Genomic DNA, 20,142 nt, shown 5'->3' with positions numbered 1-20,142 from the left:
ACTGTCACCAAAGTGTCCAGCTTCATGCCGACCACAGAGCCAGCCTTCCTGATTCGTTTTTCCAGCCTGGATGAGTCCTTTGCTGTGCTGCTCCCCCAGCACACCACAGCATAGAACAGTACTCCTGCAACCACCGACTGATAAAACATCCTCAGGAGCTTCCTGCAGATGTTGAAGGACCTCAGCCTTCTGAAGAAGTACAGTCTGCTTTGGCCTTTTATGTACAGGTGCTGCGTGTTGCATGACCAAACAAAACTTTCAGTGCACTGTGAAAGTAAAAAAACAAACAGACAGGAAGGCCTAGTTAGGACATATCTAAGCATGCTCTTCATCTTGGAAGGGTAATTCAAACCAAAACTAATTGGCAGGTTCAACTTGGTAACAAAAGAAAATGCCTCAGCCAGATAAATGCCCAAAACATTCATCCATCAGCCACACACACCACATAACACTGCTGTTCTATTAGATAATGAGTTTCTTCCCATGTAACCAGGTGTGTGTCATGGTAAAACCTCCCCCACACATCAGAACCCAGAATCTATTAGTGCCACCCATTTTAAACCCTCTCTACAGCATTCTGTTTACACCTGCTATCATTCAATCATCTTTCCTAACATAATACTAGTCCACTAGTTTACATATCACCTCTCATCCCACTAAGTGAACTGGACAAGATGATAAAACAGAAACGCATGCTTAAGATGTTATCTGGCCTTCATTGGATGTGTATATGTCTTAATAGGATTAATGCATTTTCTGTTTGTGTGTGTGATTTTTGTGTGCCTCTCCTCCTTGCAGTGTTTCAGACACTTTTCAATTCTCCACTCAAAGGCAGTCGGTTTTCCTCCCCAGGTTCCTTAGCCCAATTTGATCTCCCACACTAAACAACAGCGTTCTTCCATGTCTCCTCCCCCTCCTTCCACTGTAGTCTCGTCTCCCCCCCTTGCAGCAGTCCATTGCATCTCCATCCATCCAGTCATGATGATGGTGTTTTCTCCTTGCTGATGCCTTTTACACATACTGCTGTTGCTGCTGGACCCCTCGCTGCTCAGGATACTGCTGTTGTCTCTTGACCTGCCATGTTGTTGCTTTTGGATCTGCATTTCTTGTTTTCAGGGAGACGTTAACATCCTTGGAGCTTGCTTTTCGGGATGAGGAACACATGGAAGTGAAGCTGTAAAACAATTCAGCCAAAACTCGTCCTGGGTGTTTCTAATGATGTTAAGCTATTATTTTACTCCGACCGCCGCCTGTGGAGATTGATCCAGGTCTGCTTCCCACCTGCAACTGACACACTGAGACATTTTGATCATTCTCATCACTACTTAAATCACACATCTCCCCTCACTTTTGTTTTTGAGCCAACAGAACCACGTCATCTGCGAAAAGCAGAGATGAGATTCGGAGGCCCTGGGGCAGACCCAGGACACACTGGAGAGATTATATCTCTTAGCTGGCCTGGGAACGCCTTGGTGTTCCCCCAGACAAGCTGGAGGAGGTGGCAGGGGAGAGGGAAGTCTGGGCTTCTCTGCTTGGGCTGCTGCCCCCATGGTCCTGGATAAGCGGGAGAAGTTGGATGGATGTATGTATGGATGTATGTTATATTTGAAGTGCTTACAACTCATAAACAATGATGTCTGGAGACCAGAGCTCCCTCACAGGTAGAGAAGTCTTAGTGACACCATCACACTCCTTGGGGTCCCAGACCAGGAACTAATTGTGCCAGTACTGCCACAGAAGTAATTGTAATTGTTTTTAAATCTCCAGTGTAACATTTAAATATGTGAGCAGCTTTTTACAGTGTCCATGGTTATTCCTGTTATAAATGTTACATTTAGTGAGTACTTACCAGTCTCAGCCACAAGAAAGTAGTGAGTATCTGTGTTTTGTCATTCTGAAATACAGTGAATATTAGTAATCCTGTTACAGATTGAATTGAGCCTGGTTTGATGGAGATAAATGAGTAGGAAGCAGCCTCTCTGTTGCCAGAGAGCTCTAGCTTTAGTATTATATTAGAATTTCTTTAATTTCATCCATCTCTTTGAGGGGACTCCTGCAGATGGGTGAGCTGTAGCTAACCTGTATACAGTCATGGGGAGTTTTTTGTCTGGCCGAGGAGGGGAACGCCTGCCGACACCGGAGGCAAAATCCTGGGTGTTTGATTCCCCAGGCCTGTATTCCAGTCCACTGTCTGGAACCATTTCTGCGTACCACAATGTTCGTGGAGTGGCGGTGTTCAAGCAAGGAACCTCACGGGGGACGCCTCGTGTAGCAAAATGGGATCTAGAGCCAGTAAAGCGGCGGACGTTCCACTGGGCAGCCGGATGACAAACTCCTGTGTGACTGTATGGCAAGAACTGTGGGTAAAAGTATGTTGTGTTAGATGGCAGAGAATGGTTGTGTGGGTAAGGGTTCACTCAGCATGAGTCAGTTGAAAGTTAGAAGAGCAGCTGGAGAGAAAGGAAAAGAGATGTTGAAGAAGTGAGTTAATAGGTTGACGTGTGGTAGAGTTGGATGTCTCGAGACCACTTTTATGTGGTCTTGGTCTCGACAGACTTTGGTCTCGGTCTTTCTTTCTCAGATCGACATAGTGTTCGGGAGATTTGGAGTCAACCATCGGCGGAGCGGATTTGATGTTACAATTTGATGTTACACTGTTAGTCTTTGCAGTAATTTCCATAGCTTAGTACTGCAAAATCAACAGTAAAAAACTCTAAAGGATGTTTGCAGTTTGGTACTGTAATTTGCATGTAATTGTGGGAAAGTTCCATGAGATTACATTATTTTTACGGTAACTCACCGTACTCATGGAAACAACTGTAAAATACAGCAAATGTAACAATTGGTGATGTTACTGAGATTATACTATTACACCATCCGGATTTCTGTTGTTTTCTACTGTAGATCTAAGAGTAATTACTTAAATCCTCATTCAGAGTGTATTACCATAAAATGCAATTCATTGTGAGAGTAGTATCACATGTAAACTACAATATGCAGCATCATTTTTAACTTAAGGAGTAAGTTGCAGCTACACTATTTGAAGTATTTGAAGTTTACCTGAAGTATACTTTTTATAAAGGAATCTCTCAACTTCTTGTGTTTAACTGAGACGTGGCAACAAAACATGGATTATATACATCTGAAGGAAATTTGTTCGACTGGCTGCTCCGTCATCGGAACTCCACGTCTTTCGGGACGTGGTGGAGGTCTCGCTGTTGTGCACCAGGACAGATTCACATGCAGACTGATGAAATCGGATTCTTTTACTTCATTTGAACTTCAGATGATCAAGGTCGGCTCTTTGCACACCTTTTATTGTATTTTAATCTACCGACCTCCTGGCCCTGCCGGAGTCTTTTTAACTGAATTTAACGACCTCCTGTCATCCATTATTAAATTAGAGAAGGTGGTAATGTTGGGAGATTTTAACCTTCATATTGATGATGCATCCTGTAATATGGCTGCTGACTTCATGACCATCACAGAGTCTTTTAATTTTATGCAGCATGTTTCTGGCCCTACACATATAAAGGGTCACACATTGGACCTTGTTTTCTCCTTGGGTTTAAATATAAATGACATTCGTGTGGAAGATGTCCATGTGAGTGACCATAGCTGCATATATTTTAACTTGTCGTTTTATTTGGATCCCCCGGCTCCCAAAATAACGATTGAAAGGCGAATCATAAACCAGAACGCCGGCAAAAGGTTCTCTGCCATGTTTGACGCTGAAATGACTTACAATGATTTGGACTCTCTTGTCTCATCCTTTAATAACCAGTGTAATTCTATTTTAGACATAGTGGCACCTCTGAAAAAAAGTACTGTCCTACGTTTGAAATCTCATCCTTGGTTAAATGAAAACATTCGTAATTTCAGGAGATACTGTCGCAAGCTAGAACGCTTGTAGAAGGCTTCCAAGCTTGAGGTTTATAAGTTACACCTTAAAGAATCTATCCTCTTGCTAAATGACATGTGGAAAAATGCCAGAACAGAGTATTTTTCACACCTCATAGCTTCAAAAAAGAAAGATCCTAAATTCTTGTTTAAAACAATTAGGAGTATTGTTTCTCCTGATGCTCCTTGTGCACCTGTTCACTCAACGTCCGAATGCAATGAGTTTATGAACTATTTCAGAAATAAGGTCATTGCCATCAGGTCTAATATCTCTCCATCATCTTCTTAATATCAAACTTTTAACTTGCTCTCCTCTGATACTTGGTCGTCTTTTACTCCTGTTACATTACAAGACATCAGAGGCCTGCTTTGTCATATAAAACAGACTTCAAGCCCCCTTGATGTCCTTCCATCTTCATTTTTCACTAGTGTGTTTGATTCAATTGGCCCCTGTATTGTGGAAATGATAAATACTTCTCTTCATACTGGCTCAGTCCCCAGCTTCTTTAAACAAGCTAATGTTGAGCCAATATTAAAGAAACCCCAGCTGGATCCATCTCTTCCCAACAGTTATAGGCCAATATCCAAACTGCCTTTTATATCGAAAATTTTAGAAAAAGTAGTACTAGAACAACTTAACTATTTCCTGGATAAAAATGCTGTTATGGACACTTTCCAGTCTGGTTTTCGTAAATTGCATTCCACTGAAACGGCCTTACTTAGAGTATCTAGTGATATCTTGATGGCAGCAGACTCTGGAGAATACACAGTGCTGGTCCTGCTGGATCTCAGCTCTGCTTTTGACACTGTAGATCACAGTATCATGATAAACAGACTCGAGAACTTGTTTGGGATTACTGGTGTTGTTTTAAAATGGTTTATATCATATCTGTCTGAGAGATCTTTTACTGTTTGCATGAATCATGTCACATCAGAATCAACAGTTTTGACGTGTGGGGTACCTCAGGGATCTGTCCTGGGTCCAATTCTCTTTTTACTTTATGTATTTCCCCTAGGCCAAATTATTAAGCGCTATAAATATATCTCCTATCATCTCTATGCTGACGACATCCAACTATACTGTTCCTTCAAAATGTCTGAGTTTTATAAATTGTCTAATTTAAGTAATTGCCTGACAGAAATCAACAAATGGTTATATGACAATTTTCTCCAACTAAACTCTGATAAAACAGAAACTCTAATTATTGCTCCAGACCACATGGTCCCAGAAATTAGACAGCATATCAGCTTCTTAGACCCTTATGTAAAATCAAGCCTTAGAAATCTCGGTGTCATATTTGACAGCTCGATGTCTCTCGAGCAGCATTCTAAGCAGCTGGTCCGAAACTGTTTTTATCATTTACGGAATATTTCTAAACTCAGGCTAATGGTATCAAAGCTTGAACTTGAGATGATTATTCATGCTTTTATCTCTTCTCGTTTAGACAATTGTAATGGCCTTTTTTACTTGTTTTAACAAATCAGCCTTAAATCGTCTTCAGACTGTGCAGAATGCTGCAGCACGTCTCTTAACAGGCACCAAGAGAAGATCGCATATCACTCCAGTCTTGGCCTCCCTTCACTGGTTGCCTGTAAATTTTAGGTTTCATTTTAAAATTTTAGTTCTAACCTTTAGGGCCCTACATGGTCAGGCTCCTCAATATTTATCTGACCTGCTGAAACCACATACATCTTCTCGGGCTTTAAGGTCATTAGATCAGAGACTGCTGGTGGTACCGCGCACTCGTTTTAAAACTCGTGGTGATCGGGCCTTTCAGACTGTGGCACCACGGTTGTGGAATTCTCTCCCACTGTCTCTTCACTGCACGGACTCCATTGATTCTTTTAAGAAACAGCTGAAGACATTTTTATTTAGAAAAGCATTTGATTAATTTCTTCTTATGCTGTTTTTATAGTTTTATTGTTTTATATTGTTTTATTTACTGTTATATTGTTTTTATATTCTCATTTCCTGTGTTGTAAAGCACTTTGTGATTTTTATCTGTGAAAAGCGCTATATAAATAAATTTTACTTACTTTACTTACTTACTTATACTAAGAAGTACAACGAAATACCCAGCAAGCATTGCAGTGCTTTAACTGTAAAATTAAAACAACTATGACAAATAATTGATGTTTTAAAGAAGAATTTGTCACAAATTCTTGTGTAATGTCTTTTACCTTTTGAACAGAGTAACAGAGTGGCAAAAAAATGTTTAAACTGTGAGTGAAAAGGGTTAATAGTTAATACACCTCAACTCTCAAATCATTTTCTCACCTGTTTGCAATATAATTCTGGTACGTGAACTATGAGTGTAGTTCTCTGCAAAGGAAGCCTTCTTGACAGGGACTAGAAAGAGAGAGCAGATTTCTCCTGTTTTGGCTTCCCTCCATTGGCTTCCTGTTAAATCCAGAATTCAAAATCCTGCTCCTCACATACAAGGTCTTAAATAATCAGGCCCCATCTTATCTTAATGACCTTGTAGTACCATATCACCCTATTAGAGCACTTCGCTCTCGCTCTGCAGGCCTACTTGTTGTTCCTAGAGTATTTAAAAGTAGACTGGGAGGCAGAGCCTTCAGTTTTCAGGCCCCTCTTCTGTGGAACCAGCTTCCAGTTTGGATTCAGGAGACAGACACTATCTCTACTTTTAAGATTAGGCTTTGTAAGAAGATTTTTATAAAAATACAATATAATCAAGTGTGCCTTATATTCAAGTGTTCATATATTTTCACATAACCGAGCCTATTGTTAAAGAGAACATGATGCATTCTTTACTTCAGTGTCTGTGATGTCAGATAAAGCATGATATACTTCTGTATTCTTTACTCCAGTGTGTGTAAGGTCAGATAAGCTGAGCTAATGCCTAACCTCTCCCCGACTGCTTACAGAAAGAGGAAGTACTATGTAACCTGCTTTGCCCTATAAATAAAGCAAGCAAGCCTGCAATTGGTGTGTGTGTCTTCTCAGGGACATTCACCCGTGCGCACGTTTTTAAAACTCTCTGAGTTGGTCTGCAGTGTCTTATTTCTCTTACTTGTGATAGAACAAATGTCAACCCCTGACAGGCTTCAAACTTTCCTTTTTGCTAAAGCATATAGTTAGGGCTGGACCAGGTGACCCTGAATCCTCCCTTAGTTATGCTGCAATAGACGTAGGCTGCCGGGGATTCCCATGATGCATTGAGTTTTTCCTTTCCAGTCACCTTTCTCACTCACTATGTATTAATAGACCTCTCTGCATTGAATCATATCTGTTATTAACCTCTGTCTCTCTTCCACAGCATGTCTTTTGTCCTGTCTTCCTTCTCTCACCCCAACCGGTCGCAGCAGATGGCCCCGCCCCTCCCTGAGCCTGGTTCTGCCGGAGGTTTCTTCATGTTAAAAGGGAGTTTTTCCTTCCCACTGTCGCCAAAGTGCTTGCTCATAGGGGTCATATGATTGTTGGGTTTTTCTCTGTATGTATGGAGCGCCTTGAGGCGACTTTTGTTGTGATTTGGCGCTATATAAATACAATTGAATTGAATTGAAATTGAATTGATAGTTGGAACTATTATCTGACTGTCTGGGGAATGGAGTGATTTGAAAAATATGTTTCAACTGGATGTTAATTACTATGTGTTAATCGGAAGTAAGCCAAATATAAACTAAAAAGTAAATCAATAGTATACTTGTAAGTTTAGTATTGTGTTAGAGTAGAGTATATTTTAAGTATACTCTTATAGACTGGAAAGGACATTATGCTAGTACAGTTATAGTGAACAAAAAGTACATCTAAAAGTTAATTTCAAGTATACTTCTATATACTAAAACGGGGGCCAATGTAGTCCCAAGAAGCATTTGTAGTATACTTACTAGGTAAAGTATACTTAGACTGATTTCCTTTCTATATGTTACATTTAGAGTAATGTTTAAAAGTTACTGCATTTAGCAGGGTGTAGCTTTTTCTCTTCTTATTCTTTTTTATACTGGAACTTCATTTTATTTTTTATAAGGTGGTACTTTTAAGACACCTCTGCTTAACTCCAGTGAACTAACCAGAAATCCCGGAATATGCTCTGGTGGTCATTTTACACAAGTTCAGGTGTCACATCCATGAAACCTACACCACTAACCAGCATCAGTCCTACAACTTCACTCTCAAATTTAATAAATTCTGGGACAAGCAGAAACTGTATTTTTAGCGGTGCATTTTGTGGCAGGACAGACTGCTATTAAATGCAGTCTCCTATAGAAATAATTCCCTTGAGAGTCTGACAGAGGTCAAGTGGTGGAACGACACTTGGCTCCAGGCAGGTCTCCCTCATGCATGAGTAACACGAAGAACTTTGGTGCCTTGTGTCTTGCTTTTTGCTGTGTAGCAAGTTGTCCTTAACGTTCCAGCGAATAGGTTTATGCTACAAACCTATCATTAATTGGTCCTTCGAGAGCCGGATCCCTGGAGTCGACATTCACCGAGGGGAAAAGAGACACGCTGACAGACTGACGTCAGCCAGGACTTATAGAGGTCCTGCAGCAAAGTCCTGAGGCGTGAGAATTCGTCATCAGGCCGGTGGATTAGCCGTCTGTGTTTTTTCTCCTCGATGGATGGCGATTGACAGGATTCGGGACTGATGCTACACGCAATAAGCAACTCCAAGTAAGTTTAAAAAAAAAAAAGTTTACTTCTATAATCGTACGTCTTCGCCGCTCAGTGGGGCGTTGTCCGTGGCCGCTCAGTGGGGCTAAAATTCGCCGTCTTAGTGGGGCGATGTACAAAGCTGCTCAGTGGGGTTTTAGTACAGAAGCATTAAGTCGCAGAGTTGCGCAGTTCGAACTTTATTTTGGTTCACCGTCTTAGTGGGGTGAAATACAGACCGCTTTGTGGGGTACTGTAGTGAGTTCTCCACCGCTCAGTGGGGTGTTGAGAAGTTCCGCGGAGTCCATTTGTGCTGGACAATAGGCCTATTTTGTGTTGTTGTTGTTGTTGTGTGAGCGTGTTTGTGTGAGTGGGTGCGGAGCAGAACACGTGGTCTGTGACGCCAGCTGTTGTTGTTATTATGGGTTCCCAAGCAACCAAGAGTGTGTCGGAGGGTGACGAGAAGTTTATGATAAAATTCGCTCCCGGTAGCGCAAAGTATTTAGGACATTGGCGCAAGAAATATGATTTTGAAGGTAAATTGGTTGTAGAATAATGTTAAGAAATATATTCTAAAACACTTCTTCAGTAAAGACTCAGAGAAGAGAAACACACAGAACTTCTTGCTAGCAAGGGCAGTCTCCAGAACTGAGACTCGCGCTGAGAAACTGCCCCGGTCTTTATTTATACTTCAGTGAGCGTTTGTTCTTTACATTGCAATGTGGAGGTGTACGTGTGTGTGTATGTGTGTGTGTGAGGTCAAGATGTGACCCTGTGAAGACTCCCCAAAGCTGGTGCCAGGAGTCTAGCGGGTCCATCTAAACAAAAGGCTCTTATACTTAAAGAGATATACGTGTGTTTGCTATACCATATATCAACAAAGAGAAGATACGACCTCTCTCATGCTCCTAGGATGTGGGGGTGAACACCCTAGAATGTTACAGACCTCCTAGGATGAGACATTCTTTCAATATGCCACCAACTAAACACTAATGATTACATGCAGTATTCTACCATATACAAACTTATATAATTAAAAGATTATACTGACTACTAAGTACAATTTCCTATTGACAGACAATGTCAAATGTTAGTAGTCCAGTTGACAGTAAAGGCAGCTTGTGCAAAAGGGAAATTGAAACAGGAGAGAGAGTTACAACTGGCGTCCGCTAAACTGTGGTTAGAGCAGGCGCAGAAAAGACAGGAGGCAGTGAATGTGAAGAGAGCAGCTTTGCAGGCATTAGCTGTGAAACCTGAAGATGAGACGGTGCGGTCTACTTCAGTGGTGCTGACGTTAAGGGACCAACAGCGTAGGGCAGCATTAGAGAGAGAGAGAGAGGCCAGAGAGGAGGAGGAAAAGCAGGAGCAGGAGAAGAGAGAGAGAGAGGAGGAGGATAGAGTACGACAGGAGTTTGGGGATGCCGCAGCACAATATTTAAGCCCTTATAACACTAGATCCAAAACTAAAAGGGATGAGACGAGTGCAGCTGGTATGCCTGCCTACCCTTTCCATGATACCTTTCCCATGGTGGAGGTCGCGAATCCCCATTTTGGTGTTGAAAGTGACCAAAGCCGTGTTATTTGTGTTTACAGGCCATGGACTGAATCTGAATGTGCAGAGGCATGTAAAGGTTTAGGAAACCCGTTGACTAATGTTGATGAATTTATCGCCCGACACGAGCAACTCTGCTCCTCCTACCGCTTAAACGGTCAGGAAACAGAAGCCACTTTTAGGAAGTGTCTCACATATAACTGGGCTCGGGTGCGAGGCACCTACACAGGGAGGGATGGTAATATCGTCCTACCCTATGGACATGCAAATTTAGGGAGGCCAAGTTGATGGGGTTTATGAGCGTCTTAGAAATACTTTTAAAGCTTCTGTAGATTACAACAAAATTGCCCAATGCATTCAGAAAGAAGGAGAGGATGTTCATGAGTTCAGGGCAAGATTAGAGGAAGTTTTCAAAGAACATAGCGGCCTTGAAGAGAGTGCAGAGAAGGCCAGCCCATATCAGCAGCAGTTAAAACATGCTCTGATGAATGGCTTCCATCCATGCATTGCTGCTCTTATCAGAAAACAAAATGTCAATCAGAACACTGACGGGTCCGTTGAATGCATGAACTGGGCCCGCCATGCACAGGAAGTTATTAAAAATAAAAAAAAGAAGCCACAAAGCTCTGAGGCCGCTGCCTTTTTAGTAGATGAAATTTTGTGTCAGGGACAGGCTGGAAGAGGGCAAAAAAGAAGGCAGGAGTAGGAGAGGTAGAGGCCCATGGCGACCCCAGGATAACCGTGGTAAAAGAGATGATAAGTGCTATGCATGTGGGGAAATGGGCCATCACGCAAGGGAGTGTCCCGATCGCATGCCTGAAGAGTATAAACGCCCTGATCCAAGAAACCCTTATTATAATAAATGACTAGCACCTGTTGACACTGCTAATACATATACATGTACAAATGATCCCTTACTTTGCCAGAATTTACAACAGCCTGTGTTTCAGACTTTAGATTTGACTCAAGTATTGTTAAATCTGTCAGGGAAAGAAGTAAAACCAGTTCGCACGTTAACTGTGCAAGGCAAAACTGTTCAATTTCTGTGTGATTCAGGTGTAGATAAAACTGTTTTAAAAGATCATGTGTCAGGAGTTGATCCTTCAAATGGCACAATTTATGTGAAGTCTGCAAATGGTCAGTTAAATCAGCATAGAATCTCTAAACCAGTGTGGATTAGAGATCCTACCACAGGAGAGGCAGCTCAGGGTTCAGTTGTAATGTGCCCAACCTGTCCGGTGAACCTCTTGGGAAGAGATATGATGATGAAACTTGGAATTTCAATAATTCCAACATCCATTGGGATGATAGCTGCAGGAAAAGGTGAAACTGCTGAGACAATGGTTCATCAGGACAGTGGGGATTTGCATTATTACTGGACACTTGACCTGTCGGCCTCCAGACCTGATCAAATAAACTGTAAACTGTTAGCTGCAGCTGAGGAAATGTTGACAACTAACCATGACATACAGCCACCAGAAGACTTGCATGTCACACTGAGATTTAAGACCATGCCTGGGCCTGATGAGGCCTACACAGATAAAGTGCTGAAATTAGGGCCACAGAGAATCACCATAAAGGCAATATATACTGATGGTGAAACTATGGCTGGATGTAGTGTGATCCTTTCTGAAGCTGCACAACAACTTTTTACAGGGCAAACACCACATATTTCACTGACAAAGAGTGGCACAGCTGAGTGGACAGACTTAGCATCTTTGGTGAGACAGGGGGAGAGTCTTGGAATGTGGCAGCAAGCTGGAGGGGGTTGGGAGACAGACGTGCAGCACAGCATCTTTCGTAAAAAGCTGGGATGGGTGACACATACCTCACCACAAACACATTTAAAGGGGAGTGAGAATGACACAGCAGAATGATATGTTGTAGATGTCAAAGATCACCCGGAGCTTAAACAGGTCCCAGAGAAGCTCTGGTCTACTGGGAGGACTGATGTGGGGTTAATAACAACAGTGAGTCCAGTAGTAATAAAGCCCAAAACGTTTTTTAGGCCAAGAGTGAAACAATATCCCTTGAAGCCTGATGCAGTGGAAGGCATTAAACCAGTTATAGAGGATATGATTAAAGCAGGGATACTAGTTGAAGCTCCACAAGCAGTATGTAACACACCCATCTTCCCAGTTAGAAAGGCTGATTCACAGTCGTGGCGCATGATTCAAGATTTAAGAGCCGTAAATCAGGCAGTGGAGAGTATAGCTCCATGCGTCCCCGACCCCCACACCTTGTTAAATCAGCTTAAGCCAGACAAGACACACTTCACAGTGGTAGATTTAAGTAATGCTTTCTTTTCCATACCAGTACATGAGAATTCACAAGGCTGGTTTGGTTTCACATATCAAGGCAAAAAATACACATACACCAGATTGCCGCAAGGTTTTTGTGACAGTCCTACAATTTTCACACAGAATATTACAAATTGTCTGTCTGATTTTGTGATTCCATCACATTCACAGATGTTGGTATATGTCGATGACATTTTAATTGCATCCAATTCAGAGAAGAACTGTAAAGACATATCATTGGCATTGCTGACTCACTTAGCTGAGACAGGTAACAAGGCCTCACTTTCCAAACTACAGTGGGTTAAGACAGAAGTGAAATTTTTAGGACATCTGCTTAGTGCAGCAGGGAAAAGCATACATCCAGAGAGGAAAACAGCTATCTTGGCAGCACCTAGGCCAGTGACAAAGAAACACATGATGCAATTCCTAGGGTTGCTAAATTTCTGTCGATCGTGGATGCCCCATTACTCTGAAATTGCGCAGCCATTATTAGATATGATGTACAGTAAACCTTTGGCTATGTCAGAAAGTTTAAGTTGGACCCCTGAGGGGGAGCAAGCTCTGTGCATGCTGAAACAGATGCTGACAGGAGCATCGGTTCTAGGACTTCCAGATTATAACAAGCCTTTTGTTCAAACTGTTGACTGTAAAGGACATTTTATGACATCCATGTTAGCACAACAATGTGGAGGTGGCATGAAGCCAGTAGCTTATTATTCTAAGAGGCTGGATCCAGTGGCTTGTGCCTTACCTCACTGTGTCCGATCTGTGTGTGCAGCCGCTGAAGCCGTAAAGTGTTCTGGTGAAATTGTTTTGTTTCACCCTTTGACCCTGCTGGTTCCACATGAAGTTGATGCTTTATTGCTGCAGACTAAAATGACATTTTTGTCACCTGCAAGACACTTGTCTTTAATGTCACTGTTGCTCTCCCAGCCACACATAACTATTAAGCGGTGTACAACTTTGAATCCCTCTACATTGTTGCCCACAGAGGAGGAGGGTACACCACATGTGTGTAGTGAGCATGTGGAAACACAGTGTAAACCTAGAAGTGACTTAACGGACATACCACTCACTGAGGGCAAGGTTTGGTTTGTTGATGGTTCCAGTTTTAAAACAGCAGAGGGAAAGACTAAAACGGGCTTTGCTGTTGTGGATGATGTGCAGGTCATCCGTGCTGGGCAGTTATCACATTCCATGTCTGCCCAAGCAGCTGAGATAGTGGCTCTAACAGAAGCCTGCAAAGCAGCTGAAGGGCAGGCAGTGACTATATATTGCAGGCAAGTCGGCCCAGCTTTACTCGCACAGCCTGCCAGCTCTGTTTGAACAGAAAGGACATCTGCACAAGAAACACAGCAGCCTGTCGCTCAGCACCAACCGCCTCACTGAGCGGATCAGTCTCAGGTACGACACGCCATCACAGATGCAGGGAAACAGGAGCTGTAGGTGCAGCAGTGTTAATAATGTCATGTATGATGCTACCACCTGATTTTGAGGAAGGAGGATACTGTAAACCCAATTTTGTCTGCTTGTTCTGACCTGGATATTCTCTGTTGGCCACAGAAAGTTTACCATATCTGTAAAGATTCCTGACACTAAAGGTTGTAGGAGGTGCAGTGTAGGTAAGCAATGCCGAGTTACTCTGGTCAGTCTGTTTGTTCACAGAGAACAACTGCAGACACTTAGTCCTGCTCTCTCTGTTTCAGCAAGAAACCCATACACAGATAGCACATTTCTGTGCGGGGCTGTCCCATCTGGCCTGGTTTTACTCTTGTGGTATGAGCCTCTTCAAAAGTTCATGCATCTAAAGGTTTGTACAGATATGTTGAACTTGCCACCTGAATAAATGTCTTCCTTTCTAACTCTAACCCGATTTCCACAATGCAAACCAGCCATTAGACCTGAATTACATAAAAGTAGACAGACAGCATATCAAAATCTGAAGCATGTCATTGTTTTTTTTAATAACATATGCATACTTTTTATTCAAGCCCAACAAGATTTTAGAGACTAAATCAAAGAAACGTTGTATAAACGCCGTCCAAAAACACCAACAGCACCTTCTCTGGGTCCAAGCTCGTGTAACTGAATGGTTACCATGTGTTTTCTGTGCTACAGGAACAGTGTTATCAGCACACAGTTCAACGCCAGCATGCACCATTAGATCACATAGCAGACTAATTGACAGGTTTTTTGTGAATGTCTCGCACATTTCATGAAGATAATGTATGTACTGTGAGAACAGAGCTCTGTGTTAAGCCTGTCTGCAGTCCTAACACAGTGCTGCTTGGAAACACGCCTGTGCCACAACATTATGGAAAAGTGGCATCAGTCCAAAGACGTGCAGTTAGGGGACAGGTTCATTGGAAACGCTAAATTGCCCATAGGTGTGAATGTGTGCGAATGGTTGTCTGTGTCTATGTGTTAGCCCTGCCACAGACTGGGACCTGTCCAGGGTGCACCCCGCCTCTCGCCCTAAGACAACTTGTTTCAACAAGCTTCCTTCTTTCCGTGCATCAGGAGATAGTGGAGCACTCAGAGTCGTGCAGGTAACCCAGCTGGACCGAGACACTGTTCTCATCACCTTGGAAAGTAAGTCCCCTCGCATATTGTGAATCCTTCAAATGTCTTTCATGCTCATTCTCAATCTGTGTACTGTTTGGACAGGAACTGTAAAGATCGTGAACCTGCAAGGACTTCCATCCAGACAGCTGGCTGCAGAAATAGTCTTTGACTTCCCCATTGAAACACTAGGTAGAAATGATGATGTGACAAACAAAGTGAATGAGAGCTGATGTGTGTCCTGAAAGCTGAGTGACACCTCCTGTTCTGTCAGTCTGCTTGCAGGATAGTGTGCTGGCGTTCTGGAAGCATGGCCTCAAAGGGAGGAGTTTCCATTCAGATGAGGTGATGAACTAGTAAATTCATCCAACGTTGGCTGAGCTCGTATCATGTGCTTATCATATTTGTTCTAAGTCATTACACATGTGAATTTTCACTTTATGTGCAGGTAACACAAGAAATTACAGATGAGAGTCGTGTGTTCAGAGTTCTGGGAACAAACAGGTATGTTAACAGTATGCTGACAAGAGCTATCAATCACTGTGAGAAACTAGTATTCCTAGTACATCAGAAGTAATCAGGATAGTATTTTTCTTGATACTATTGTTAATAGACCTGGAAGTGATTTTCAGAGTAGCATGTGGAAGTAGCATGAATACTGCTAGCATTAATGGTAGCATTAAAGCAGGAGTCACACTAGAGTGTTTGTTCTGTTGGTTACTCAGATCCAAGGATTTAGGAAATGCAGCCTATGTGTTTGCATGCAGCCCTCCAAAGAAAACCAGCCATTAAAGTTACCAACTACCGTCTACCTGACACTTTGTACAGAAAACTACTTTCCTTAGTGCTAATTTTCTTTATTCTAGTACCAAATCACAACAATAGTCACTTCAAGACACTGTATATTGTAAGGTAAAGGCCCTGCAATTATGGTGCACAAAGGTGAAAAACTCCCTTTTAGCAGGTGAAAACCTGAACCAGGCTGGGGGAGGGGCGGGCATCTGCTGCGATTGGTTGGGGGGGTGAGAGGAGGAAGACGGGACAAAGACAATCTGGGGAAGAGAGCCAGAGAATATTCTCAACTAATGATTGAATGCAGAGAGGTGTTTAAATAGATAGTGAGTGAAAAGGGCGACTGAAGAAGAAACACTTGGTGCATCACGGGAACCCGCCAGCAGCCTAGACTAGGCTAACTAAGGGAGGATTCAGGGAAGAAAGGAAAGTTGTAATCCTAATGTTAAAAGTAGAGAGGGTGTCTGTCTCCCAAACCCAAACTGGAAGCTGGTTCCACAGAAGTGGTGGCTGTAGTTCAGGTGGGGGAGCAGGTCACCTACTCCCCGTCTACATGCCAGATATCCTGCATGAAAGTTGCTCTCCGGTGCATCCGTCAGAGTATGAATGGGTGTGAACGGGTGAATGAGGCAAGCTTTGAGTGCTCAGAGTAGAAAAGCACTATATAAGAACCGGTCCATTTACCATTTACCAAGAGGGGCCTGGAAACCGAAGGGTCTGGCTCCCATTTTACTTTTAAATACTCGGAGCGAAGTGCTCTAATGGGGTGATATGGTACTATAAGGTCATTAAGATAAGACAGGGGCTGATTATTCAAAACCTTTTATGTGAGGATTTTGAATCTTTTATTCTGGAGCCAATAAATGTTCTGTTTCTAGTCCCTGTCAGGACTCTCGCTGCAGCATGTTGGATTAACTGAGAGCTTTTAGGACATCCTGATAATAACCTCAGCACTTCCTTTTGATCATTTTTGTGGGAGGAGGGGACATTAACACCAGGTTTTCTCAAACAATTGACACACAACCTGTGAAAATGAATAATTTCAGTAACTACAAGTGTGTGTTTACATTTGGATCGTATAGATATCTGGCATGAAAGCTCAGTCTTCAGAAAATGTCCATTCTTTTTGATTTCTTTCAGAGCAGTCTGGAATTGATTTTTGACTAAATAATTAAAACTAATAATAATATATTACTATATTATATTACTAACAAATCCAGGACACCCCTGTTGATCCAGCAGCTCTTAATGAAGTTTGTAATAAGAATCGTGGTGAGTTCATTAGAAACATTTCACTTTTCTTTTTTAAATCAGTCATTACTGGAATCATCTGAAGTGCAAAAACAGTGGGATTATATATGAGAAGGACGGACTCAAAGACTGTCGTGTATCACATATATATTACATCGATGTCCAAAATCAATGCATCATTAATGAAACTGAAACAAAAGTACTGAATTTCATGTGGAAGACCAAACCTCAGCATTCAGGAAAGTCTTATACAGGAGCAAAGATAATGGACGTTACCCGGAGTTTTCCACTGTGAAACCAGGAATAACAGCTTAAAAATGTTTCTGTGATCTAAATCATTGTCAGCCTGGCAAGCAAATAGCGTGGACACCAAAGTTTGTGAACGTGATAACCTGAGAACAAAGACATGTAGGATTTTAAATCGGTACCATAGGTGTGTCTACTGGGAGGCTGAGGCTTAGCGCTGGTGGCTGCCAGTACTAAGTATTATTATACAACCCTTATTTTAGTTGATCTTATCTTCTTTCCTTGTGTTTCAGTTAGTTTTTACTCAAACTGGGTGTAGAAGGAATCCCTGCAAAGGTTTCTTTTTCTTCTGTGTTATGTTTTATGTATTTCTCAGCTCTTTGCTTCCTTTTTTCTACTTTAAACTTGTTTGTATGCTGTTGTGTAAATGTTCACACTTATCATAAAGTTTAAAAAAGTAGTAGGCGTGGTGATGAGCAGGAAAAGGAGTAAAACTCCAGTAAGTGTACCAGTACTGTACCAGTGTGTAGCATTAAAGTCAAACTACAGTGGTTGTAGTATCAGTAGAGTAGTGTTAGTACTAGAGGTGGGAGGAGTAGAAGCAGGTGGAGGCACTGGCTTTAGGTTAGTACTGCCTTTCTCTGGTTCTCCTTTACAACTCATCTCCTTCTCATTTGCTGACAATGTGCAGAGCCATCATCCTTCAGAGCACACCGACTGATGACCCGTCAGCACTGAGCAGCCTGTACATCCTGACAGGACACGAAAGCAGCTACTGAGAGAGGACACGGGGCTCATTCGACGGTGTTACCAAAGAAAAGCACAGCCTGTCTGTAACTGTGGGGTGGAAACGATGCTCTGTTTCACTGAGGCTGTGCCAGGAAACGGTTCAATGCTGGGAATGACAAATGTTAGGAAGGTATCCTGCTGACTGTCCAGCCTTCACCTGTACACAAGACACCTGTCAAGGTCCTCGCTGGGGTTATAGTTGATAAAGCTTTCTAGCTTTTCTTGTCTATTCAGCTTACCTGCTTAAATCAGACCTTTCTGTTAAAGCTAATGCAGACTCCACTGATCCGCCCGCTCAGTGTGGACGGGAGAATAACCTGAACATGGCCTCTGGGACATCATCGTACTGATGTTATGAAGCGCTCAGTCAGGTTTTCTTCTTGATCAGACTGAGGGGCAGACTGAGTTTGTTTTGGTGCCTCAACATTCAGTCATATTCTGTAAAGCCATTTTCTGTCTGCATGCTGCACATAACCTCTTTGGACCAGAGTGCTGTGACACCTACACCTTACACCTGCAGGAGCTGCTCGGCCATAGAAAGCTGCTCTGTGAAGTGCACGGCTTTTTTGCCAGTGTTGATTTTATGGGTTTAATGTAATAACTAATTTTTCACATCATCGTCTGAGTCGTAATCCCAACGAGGAAACCTGGAATGTAAAACTTGATGGACGCTCCAGCTGAAGAGTGAAGTGTCAGACTTTTAATGGATCTTTCAAGCATTAGCGTACTTACAATGGCAGAAACAGTGCCACGTCTAAAGCATAGGAGCCATCTTCATCTCATGCTTCCCATTTCATGCAAGTTTCTTCTCATCCTCAGATGGACAGAATTTGGTTTGCTGACTTCATTCAGTCACACCATACTAGAGCATAAAAAGTGGAAATAAACTGGTCAGTAAGAAAGTGTGATGCTTGAAAGTATAGCGTAAGGACAGCAGCAGCACTGCATTTACAGCTGATATGATGACTTCAGCATCTTTAAAGAACTGTGAAGGAATTATCAGTGCTAACACAACCTTAAGCACGTGATGTGACCGTATACACTGCTTACACTTTCAGTATCCTTACTTAAAGAGAACATCTCAGAAAAAAGTACAGTTAGCAAGAAGCTTTGAGAACAAGGCAGTGTTATTGTATGCTAACCACCGTGGTGGTGTAGCTTGTCCTGATAAAAAGTGAATGTGGTCACATTATACTTGTTAACTAAAATGAAAAAATAAAATAATTCCACTACATGGGTAAAGATATTTATGATATTTATGGAAAGGATACTATAAAAGTAACACTGGCCTTTCCATGAGAGAAACTTGAAGTACAGTATGCATGTTGAGATTAATGTTTGTTTAATATGTTTTTGCTACTATGTGAAGATGTGATGTTATTAACAACACAGAATAGACAGAAATAAAGATTTTCATATCTCTTGGAGTTTTATGAAGAGTTTGTTGGGTTGTTCTTCTTTGAATGTGTGGATCGATGCTGCTGCGATTTATATCTTAATCCTTCAATTTGTAAAAAACATTTTGAATTCCGTTTGAGAAGATAAATGAAGGTTCTTGCGTTCAAGTGGAGGCTCTAGCAGACTGAGAAAGTAACTGCATAACTGTGTTATTCCTGCACCCATAGCAGCAAGTAAGTGAAGGCAATGAGGAGCGCTGATGAGTTCTCAGATCACTCAGTCAGTCTCTGAGCGTCACCTTTATTGTGATCGCGCACTTTAAGCTTTCATGCCTGTATTTTTGCACAATTGTGATAATACTGTATTGAAAGAAATCTGTGCACAGACGAACATGGGGTGGCTTTGCTCAGGTAGTAGAGGAAGGTGCTTCAATCCCCGTCTGCATGCCAAATATCCCTGGGCAAGATACCAACCCAGAGTTGCTCTCCGAATGTGTGTGAACATTACACAGAAAGTGCTTACAGAGAAAAGTGCTTGCGTACACCTGAATGAGGCAAGTTCTTTAAAGTGCTTTGAGTACTATATAAGAACCAGTCCATTTACATCGCCAAAGCACTCAATACTCTCTTTACAAAGTTCTCTGTAGTTTGTTTCTCCAGCACCATATTTGACCGCGGTCAAGTGAGCCCTCACTTACGACCACACAGTCAAGCCAGCCGCACCTAAAATGTTGT

The 20,142-nt window shown here is 42.2% G+C and overlaps 2 protein-coding genes and 1 long non-coding RNA gene across 3 annotated transcripts in view; 2 read left to right on the top strand and 1 right to left on the bottom strand.

Annotated features, from left to right (window-relative positions):
- LOC143416584 (NACHT, LRR and PYD domains-containing protein 12-like) overlaps window positions 1-20,142 on the bottom strand; it is a 294,773-nt gene that overhangs the window by 117,608 nt on the left and 157,023 nt on the right. The window lies entirely within an intron of this gene.
- Window positions 13,654-14,611, top strand: LOC112430594 (uncharacterized). The gene is made up of 3 exons (XR_003022092.2): window positions 13,654-13,774; window positions 13,934-13,992; window positions 14,077-14,611. It is a non-coding gene; the product is annotated as an uncharacterized LOC112430594 (long non-coding RNA).
- Window positions 14,685-18,410, top strand: LOC112430978 (mitogen-activated protein kinase kinase kinase kinase 2-like). The gene is made up of 6 exons (XM_076877765.1): window positions 14,685-14,757; window positions 14,810-14,962; window positions 15,038-15,124; window positions 15,207-15,277; window positions 15,381-15,436; window positions 17,913-18,410. Exons 1-6 carry the CDS (start codon window positions 14,685-14,687, stop codon window positions 17,998-18,000), a joined length of 528 nt encoding a protein of 175 aa, XP_076733880.1. The 3' UTR covers window positions 18,001-18,410.

This window comes from Maylandia zebra, linkage group LG3 (genome assembly GCF_041146795.1).
Source record: "Maylandia zebra isolate NMK-2024a linkage group LG3, Mzebra_GT3a, whole genome shotgun sequence".
NCBI classification, from domain to species: Eukaryota; Metazoa; Chordata; class Actinopteri; order Cichliformes; family Cichlidae; genus Maylandia; species Maylandia zebra.
This window is presented reverse-complemented; position numbering and strand designations above follow the sequence as displayed.

Bases quoted from the DNA above. Each gene is read 5' to 3' on its own strand.
- LOC112430978 (XM_076877765.1), top strand. From the start codon at position 14,685: ATGGAAAAGTGGCATCAGTCCAAAGACGTGCAGTTAGGGGACAGGTTC. The intron at 15,278-15,380 runs GTGATGAACTAG...CTTTATGTGCAG, and splicing joins GGAGTTTCCATTCAGATGAG to GTAACACAAGAAATTACAGA. The intron at 15,437-17,912 runs GTATGTTAACAG...GACAATGTGCAG, and splicing joins AGAGTTCTGGGAACAAACAG to AGCCATCATCCTTCAGAGCA.